General features: G+C 41.0%; 1 protein-coding gene across 1 annotated transcript; it reads left to right on the forward strand.

Moving 5' to 3' along the window:
- Window positions 1-1728: 1728 nt before the first annotated feature.
- PCK1 (phosphoenolpyruvate carboxykinase 1) lies at window positions 1729-9018 on the forward strand. The gene is made up of 9 exons (XM_033074951.2): window positions 1729-1967; window positions 3342-3523; window positions 4126-4329; window positions 4722-4909; window positions 5795-5957; window positions 6077-6301; window positions 6405-6536; window positions 7263-7358; window positions 7937-9018. The coding sequence occupies exons 1-9, from the start codon at window positions 1744-1746 to the stop codon at window positions 8389-8391; spliced, it is 1869 nt and encodes a 622-aa protein (XP_032930842.1). The 5' UTR covers window positions 1729-1743; the 3' UTR covers window positions 8392-9018.
- The last annotated feature ends 343 nt before the right edge of the window (window positions 9019-9361 follow it).

A 9361-nucleotide genomic window follows, 5' to 3' on the forward strand; every position in this document is an offset into this window, starting at 1 on the left:
TTTTTTTGCTTTATGGAACCCCATGAAACTTAGCTGGGAATCCCAGAATTCCTGTTCTGCAAACTACCAATGACAATCATGGTAAAAGCTCCATCAATACAAAAAAGTCACAAGCTGGCACAAAAACATTACCTTATCCAGGCTCCACATGCTTTGCTAAGACTGGGTATAAATAGAGTGAGAGGAAATGGCAGCAGGGTTATTTCTACAGTTCTGTTTGTCTGAAATACTTCAATCTTCCCACACCCAGACTGCATGGACAAATAGACATGACCTTTCTTTATGGTCACAATGGTCTGAAATGGAATAGGGGAAGCTAGAGACAGGCCTGCAGAAACAGAGACAAGAGTTCAAAGAGTCCGAGATCACACTCAAGTGTCTAATATCACACTGAGATAAGACTCAGAATTATGAGCAGTAGTGGCTGTTGATATCAGATACTGCCACAAATGACACATATAGAGACTCAAGTCTGTGTATGTTCACATGCACACAGTGCAGTTCACCCACAGGACAACAGCGTGCAGCCCCAGTCCTGCCCACTTCTGTAGTTTGCTCTGAGTACTAATTAAAGGGTGGGTTAATATTTTATGACACCTCCACCCCACAGAACTCCCAGTAAAATAAAACGTAATATTTGAAAGAGGAGGTTAATTATTGAGACACTTGCTGCTTTGCCTCTTCTGAGGTGTAGCAATAGAAAATAACTGTTTAGTTTGCAAGAGCCTAAAACAAGCCAGAAGCAAAAATTTCCTTGCCTGTACTGAAGGAACCCCAACACTAAGATTTATATTGCTTGGGATTTTTTTAGAATCACACAGACAGAAATAAGAGCTGTGGGCCTTGTGTATGTCATGGTTATTCAGGCCTGTCAGTGCTCACTGCTGAACTTTATACCCAGATCAGGCAGTGTTCCCAAGGTGAGTAAACACCCCTTGGACGAGCCTCCACTTCACAGCCAACGAGTGACCATCTGCCTACCAAATGTGCCAGCTGCACTTTGCCTCCGTGCATGACCTCTGTGTTCCTGGCTCCAGAAACTCTTTGTACTCAACCTTTCCCACACACCGAGAAGTTATGACGTTTTTGATTTCAAAGCCAAATTGGATCAAAGTTTGGTTAAACTGATAGATTTTGTAACTGCTTCAAAACACCAAACCCAGGGGCTAAGAACCTCCGCTTTCAGCATTCATTAATCAAGCCTGTTAAATGATTACCCCGCCAGGACAGCTTTGTTGACAACTCTGCATGATGACAATGTCAGTGGCACTGTCCCAAGACACATCCAGTGCTGATGTAAAGGACAAGCCCTCCCTCACCTTAATTGGTGGGATGGACACTACCATGAAGAATATTTAAGGAAGGAGGTGCATCCTTGGAAAGCAGCGATTTCAAGAGAGCTCCAAGGCAAGTGAAACGGGCTCAACTGAAAGGTGCAGCAAAATCCTCTCTGGCATCCAGCTCCACCTTACATAGACAGTAAGTAGAATGGCCTCTGATTTTTCCACCTTAAATTTTTAGAATGGCCTCTATTTTTCCCACCTTGAAATTAGCAGTGATCCAAATTCACTGCCTTGATTTTAAAGCAGTACATAATCAAGTCCACTGCAAATTCTTTGTGTTGCACATTAGGCTTTGTGATGCTGGTTAGAATGTAAAATATGCTAACACACCTAATCTATTTGATTTTAGATTGTGGTCAGTATTTTATAGCCATCCACAAGGTCCACAACAGCTTCAATAATGCCCCCACAGCTGAAAGCTGAGATGAACGTCATGCCCAAGGTTGTCCAGGGGGATTTGGAGAGTCTGTCTCCAGAAGCGAGGGATTTCATCGAAACCAACGCCAAGCTGTGCCAGCCTGAGTGCATCCACATCTGCGATGGCTCGGAAGAAGAGAACAAAAAACTTCTGGACATCATGGTAGAACAAGGCATGATCAAGAAGTTGAACAAGTATGAGAACTGGTGAGTAACCTAAATGAAGTCAAGTATCATCTCAGAATTGGAAAATTCATTTTCTATCCTGTTTACTCAAAAAACATCTTATAACTCTCCAATATTTGCTTTCCATGAACATTTTGGAACTTTAGCTTACATAGGTGAAATACTCAGGAAAAGCAAACTTTTTCCTCTAAAAATTAGCATAAAGCATATTATTCAACTGGACTATCAACTGTACTTTTTCTCTATTGATTAGTTACATCAGGGAACTGATATAATGACATGAGACTTACGTAACTTATCATTAGCAATGGCTAAATATGATTGAGCAGATCTTCTTTTGAAGAATTCTACTATTTTAGCCAATTACTTTATTCATCACATACTTTTTTGTGGCATTCAAATAGGTCTGTGGGTGTTCAAATATTATTCAGTACAGGCGTTATTCATATCATGCCGATGAGCTTTGACTCTAATGTATTCTGCAAATAGTTTTTTCAAATATTTCCTAATTTCTCCCAACTAACTGAACATGAAAGGAGAATATTAACAACAAGTGCATACTCAAGAATTACGTGCCAACCACGAGATCTTCATGGGAGAAATCTGCAAGGACTTTTGAATAACTAAAGTGCAGGAATTTGGCAATCTGTTTGCAGACTATTTGGGAGAGAAAAGGGCAAGATTCACCAGATAAATTATTCATTGTTAATTATATGCTTAGCTGTAGTGATGATGGTTATGACAGCCCAGCTAGAACATTTTTATACTCGTGGAAAATTTCCATGCACAAAGGTGAAAATGTAAAACAATCCCCTCTATTGTAAATAGATGGCAAAAATTCCTTAGAGAGGAAAAAACTCCCCTTTAATAAACTCCTTCACTTTTAATGATTGTGCTTATACTCAGTATTTCCTTTGTGATGCCTCCAACTTAAGACACTATGCCAATCCATTAAACTGGGTTCTGATCCCTCTGGCACTTATACCAACACTTAAACTACTTTCCTTGGCATCCACTTGGTTTGAGGCATCATTTTGTGGTCCCCATACAAAACAACTTCACACTGATGAGAATGAGAATTAAACAAGATTAACTTTTCCTTGAAAGTTAGCAGTAGACAATAAGGCTGAGATAAGAGGCAAAGAAGTATTAACACGTAACAAGAATTTCCTAGGCCATTTAATTTGCTATTATTACTGGAAAGTCTTAAAACAATTTGTATGAGAGGATGTATCTGACTGATTTTTGAGATTATCTGCTATACTGCTTTGTCACTAATGTTTGCCTTACAAAGCACTGTTTTAGTAACCTTTTGTGCTGAAGTGGCCTCACAGAAGACTAAAAATGCTATATTGATAATTAAAGTCTAATTTCCTGGTTTTTGGTGAAATGCAGCTGGTTGGCTCTCACTGATCCAAGAGATGTGGCAAGAATTGAGAGCAAAACTGTCATCATCACTCAAGAGCAGAGAGATACCACTCCAATACCTAAAACTGGAACAAGCCAGCTGGGGCGCTGGATGTCTGAGGAAGATTTTGAGAAAGCCTTCAACACCAGGTTCCCAGGCTGCATGCAAGGTAGGCAAGAAAAAGATGATTGACACTGAAATTTCAGCGTTGCTGAGACACTTATATTGTTGCAAGTTACTGTAATCTTTAAAGAACCATTTGAGCTGAAGATTTAGGTTTATACCCCCAATAGTGATTTCACTGGTTTCATGCAGATCTTTACCATAGACCCAAATACCCAGGACAGTCCTCAGTCTCTTTCCAGCATTCTTGTTTTTCTGAAGAGTGGCAAAGTACAAAAATTTGTGTAATTTGGTTCAGGAAGTCACACAGCAGCTGAGGAGAAGATAGGAAGTGAGATGAGAATGAAGGACCCCCCATCCACAGCAATAATTTCAGATTCAGGGATTTACACTGACAGAGAACTTGGCCTTCACTCCTTTTACTCCTGGCTAGACAAACTGTCTGAACTGCTGCTTGCAGCACTTAAGATAAAACTTCTTGCTACACAATTAAACAAACAGAAAGCTCCACCTCTTTAAACATCATCAGAAGCTCTCACAAGACAAACAGCTTTTAAAGCACTGAGAAACAACCTCCATGGTTATAAAGGTACTTCAAAAGTTCCTTCTTTTGCTCTTGGTCACATCTTGCTCCTCCCTGTTTTCCAGGACGTACAATGTATGTCATCCCCTTCAGCATGGGACCTATTGGGTCACCTTTGTCCAAGATTGGGATCGAGCTGACGGATTCACCCTATGTAGTGGCCAGCATGAGGATCATGACACGGATAGGAACAGATGTTTTGAAAGCCCTGGGCAATGGAGAGTTTGTAAAATGCCTTCACTCAGTTGGATGCCCTCTGCCACTGAAAGGTAAGAGCCGTTAAAAACCCCTGGAGCCATTAAAAACCCCTGGAGCCATTAAAAACCCCTGGAGTCATTAAAAACCCCATGAGCCGTTAAAAACCCCTGGAGCCATTAAAAACCCCTGGGGCATTCCCCAGGGCTGTGTTTTGGAGCTGGTGGGACACCCCCACTACAGAAGACCAGGGTGGTTCTGAAACAGCACTGGGATCAAATCTCAGTTAAAGGAATCAAAGCCCAAGAAGAGTTTGATGGAAAGGAGATTATTATCCCCATACTTAGCAGGGATTTCCTTGAAGCATCTGCCGCGGGTTGCTGTCAGAGGCACAATGATGATGAAACAACAGCGTGATCAAGCATGGAAATTGCTGCATTCATGAGTACAACATTCTGTTCTGCAGAGCCATTAATCAACAACTGGCCGTGCAACCCGGAGCTGACGCTGATTGCTCATCTCCCGGATCGCAGGGAGATCATTTCGTTTGGCAGCGGCTACGGAGGAAACTCCTTGCTGGGGAAGAAATGCTTTGCTCTCAGGATTGCCAGCAGACTGGCCAAAGAGGAGGGCTGGCTCGCAGAGCACATGCTGGTAAGAGCTGTTAAATCTTGTGTGTTTGAGCAGCCATTAAACCCCAAATTAGAGCCAGGTAAATCCATCACCCGGCTGCCATCAGTGGAATTAGTCTCACATGGATAGTCCTGTAACTGTGGATAGGAATCTGTCACGTGCCAGGCTCCTCAGGAAGAAAAAACTGCTTGCAAGGTCAAGTACTAAACATTTAAAATATCATCTGTAATGGCATAAAACAAGCAAGGTTTGGAACTTCTGAGAGTGACTTCTTGTAGGCAGACCCTGAGCAGAGCCTGAGCATCACCACTGGACCAAATTATAAAGAGGTTTATGCACTCAAAAACCTGCATATATCAGATTTTATAAGGGAGTTTGGCTCTGTAACATTACTGGCTTTAATTTCTGCTGTCCTTTAAACATTCTACCACCATAAAATACCACCAAAAAAAAGAATTTCAAAGTGCATAAGAGAGCAGCCTTAGAAAAAATATCTGTAGTCCTTGAGAAGAGCAGAAGTATCCATGCACAAAGTGCTTTCCCTTCACTCCACTTGTGCAGCCAAAAGAATATTGCCTGGTTTTCTTCTTTCCTGACAGAGAAACACAGATATGTATGGTCTTTAACCAGCAAAATAAAAATAAATGTTTATGATAAACAGATCTAGCATTTAAAAAAATATATAAGAATTTCTCACAGGTATTCTAATGACAAGAAGAGTTTACTCTCTGATTTAAAAAACACAGCTTGAGTTATTTGTCAACAATAATATGTGGTGCTTCTTCTGTAGGAACAAATGTGCATAATTAAATATTTTATCATTTCCACTTGCTGGGAGACAATCTCCAAAATGAAAAGTGCAAGAAGAAAAGACTGTGTTTAACAGTTGCATTAATTTTTCAATAGATCCTGGGAATTACCAATCCAGAAGGTAAAAAGAAGTACTTTGCTGCAGCATTCCCTAGTGCATGTGGAAAAACTAACTTGGCCATGATGAACCCAAGCCTGCCAGGATGGAAAATTGAGTGTGTGGGTGATGATATTGCCTGGATGAAATTTGATGAACAAGGTATGGAAATTAAATTGGAATGTTTTACAGGTTGCTGTAGGTGCAGTAAGACATGCTATAAACTTCTGGATAGAATTAAATCAGTATGATTTATTTACATTCTGTCATTTAACTTCCAGGCAACTTAAGGGCAATCAATCCTGAAAATGGCTTTTTTGGTGTCGCCCCCGGAACCTCAGTCAAAACAAACCCCAATGCCATTAAAACCATATTCAAGAACACCATCTTTACCAACGTGGCAGAAACCAGTGATGGAGGAGTTTACTGGGAAGGCATTGATGAGCCCCTGCCAGCTGGAGTTACAGTGACCTCCTGGAAGAACAAGGATTGGACCCCAGACAACGGTACCCAACCCACACCGTGCCCCTCTCCTGGCTTTCTTTGAAACTAATGAATAAATTTAAGTTAATTCTGCCATCATGACCTTTTTGTCGTGTTCCTGTGCAGGAGAACCTTGTGCTCACCCCAACTCCAGGTTCTGCTCCCCAGCCAGGCAGTGCCCCATCATGGATCCTGCGTGGGAGTCTCCCGAGGGCGTTCCCATCGAGGGCATCATTTTTGGGGGCCGCAGACCAGCTGGTAAGAGATGCAGCAGCCACGTTTCCAGGCTGAATGCTGGCCACAGAAGGGTTGACACACAGCTGGGCACAGACACAGGTTTTGCTTTCACAGCTGCAAAAGCAAGGAAATAACCACGTTAGTCCAATTTCTCTGTGTTAGCCCTTGGCACACACGCTTCCAGCCACTGGTGCTTCAGTGTCTGAGTTGTCTGATGTTAATACAAAACAAGTAATAATAATAAAGGGTTGGAGGGAGATCAGGACCCACTAATGTGGGTAGTAGACACATAAAAAATTGCTGTATTGATCTCAATTTGCCTGTAGTTTAAGTAGTTCATTTAGCAAATGGTTAGAGAAATTAAGCAGTTTTAGATAGTTTAAAGAAAAGGAAGTAAAATTAATTGTTCTGCTAAAGGTCACCTAAAGTTGGAAAAGGAATAGAAGTAATGCTAGGTCTGAGTCTAATATCACCACAGGACCAGATTCTATTTCCACTAAAATCTGCTGGAGATTCTGATGTCCCAGACATCTCCCACTGGATGTTCAGTAATCAGTGGCCAGTTTTGAAAACATCCATTTAAACTTCTTTGCTGTAAGAAAGCAGGAAATGAACTGATTTTAAAAAACCAGGAAAAATTAGAATGCATTATATAGTAACATACATTCAGCACTATTTCAGATAGCAAAACTTGTCACAAAAATGTTTCTGGACCTCTAATTACTGAAGTGATTTTGTTCTTTATAGGTGTCCCTCTTGTGTATGAGGCCTTTAACTGGAAGCATGGAGTATTTGTAGGAGCAGCCATGAGATCTGAAGCAACAGCAGCTGCTGAGCACAAAGGTAAATCAAAATTTAATCTGCTACCTGTATTAAAAGCAGGCCCCTCTGGACTGCCTGCCCTCTCCTTCCCCCTGCTCTTTCACATTTCAGTCTTGGCAGCTAATTTTGCAACCTGTGCATTTTCACAATAGAAAATATTTGTATTGGAATTAACAGCCAAATTCTCTGTAAAAGTCAAATTAAGCAAAATAATCCCTTAGGTGGCAAGCATACAGAACAGGATACAGACACAGGGTTGCCAGATGCCTTGACAGGGAGTTCTTGTTACAGTCTGGGATAAACAAATTTAAATTTTCTCTTCTAATAGAGCTCAACATAAATGCATGAATGATACCCATCTCTTGAGGATCTTCATTTAAGCTGCTTGACCTGAGATTTAAGAAATTTAATAACAAAAATTAATTTAATTTGTACCTTTTGTGCATCGAGGATAATGCTCTGTTGTTTCTTAAAGCTCTTTGGTTCAGAAGGGTGGTGAAGGGATCACGGGTACTAAACCCTGGGAGGATCTGAATCTTTGTGCTTCAGAATAAATGTGCTATTCATTCCCTTACCTTCTCCATCTGTGTTTCAAACAGGCAAAATCATTATGCATGATCCATTTGCCATGAGGCCTTTCTTTGGCTACAACTTTGGCAAATACTTGGCCCACTGGCTGAGCATGGCCCATCGTCCAGCTGCAAAACTGCCCAGGATCTTCCACGTTAACTGGTTCAGGAAAGACAGCCAAGGGAAATTCCTGTGGCCTGGCTTTGGAGAGAATTCCCGTGTGCTGGAGTGGATGTTCAACAGAATTGAAGGGAAAGCCTCTGCCAAACCAACTGCCATAGGTTACATCCCTACAGAGGCTGCTTTGAACTTGAAGGGGTTAGAAGATATCAACCTGACCGAACTGTTTGATATCTCCAAAGAGTTCTGGGAAAAGGAGGTAGAAGAAATCAAGCAATACTTTGAAGTGCAAGTTAATGCAGACCTTCCCTATGAAATAGAGAGGGAATTGCTTGCCTTAGAGATGAGGATAAAACAGCTGTAAGCGGATCAAACCCACGATTATTTATCAATTCGCACATACTAAGACAGGGCAAACACATTTTACCAAATCACCACTGGAAGCATAGCAGCACACTGATGGGCAGGGGTTATAATGAAAGTAGGTCATAGCTTAGGATATAGATACAGAGACATTCTAGAAATAACTCCAGACCTAATGATTTATAACTACATCGGTTGTTGTGAATAGGTGAGCAGCTCTGGGAGTGCACGTGCACAGGGACTGAAACCCCTGCTCTGTCACTTACATGCACACAGAGCCATGATGGGTGTAAATTATTTGCCTAGTTCTGCATACACAATCCAAACCAATCCAGCCTTCAAGTTGTAGCACGTTGTTTCCATCACAGAAACCTCTGGAGTCTCAGACTCCACTGGGAAGAGGAGAGAAAATTAGATGCTGTATATATGTATTACCTAAACATATTTCATGTCTTAAACACTTTTTAGAAAAATGAAGTTGTAACTTCTATCAGAGTGAAAGATGACTTTATATTACTAATGCATATTTAAGATATTGCTATTATATATTACTCATGTTCCTGTGATTTCCAGATGTTTTGAATGGCTTGTTCTTAAACTATAAAATAAATGTTTATACAAAATATTACCTCATTTCCAGTATTCTTGCTGTTTATAAATTGCATGCATATAACTTGAGACTCCTGTCAATACCACAGCACAGGGAGAGATGCACATGTGGAAGTTAGATGTTGACTGGAGTTGATGTGCTACTCCTGAGCCAACTAGCTTAAGCCACATACTGTCTTTGCAACTTCAATTCAAGCCAAAGGAATGATCCAAAAATTATGATACCAGCTGTGAGCAGTCACCCAGATGGTGACACACTCTCCATAGCTGGGCATTGTTAGTTACTGCAGGCATTTATAAAATAAACTACCCCCTAAGAAAGCCCCATGTTAGGACCTTGCTCATTTGTTAAAGTCATAGAT

Source organism: Catharus ustulatus, chromosome 17 (genome assembly GCF_009819885.2).
Source record: "Catharus ustulatus isolate bCatUst1 chromosome 17, bCatUst1.pri.v2, whole genome shotgun sequence".
Classification (NCBI taxonomy): domain Eukaryota; kingdom Metazoa; phylum Chordata; class Aves; order Passeriformes; family Turdidae; genus Catharus; species Catharus ustulatus.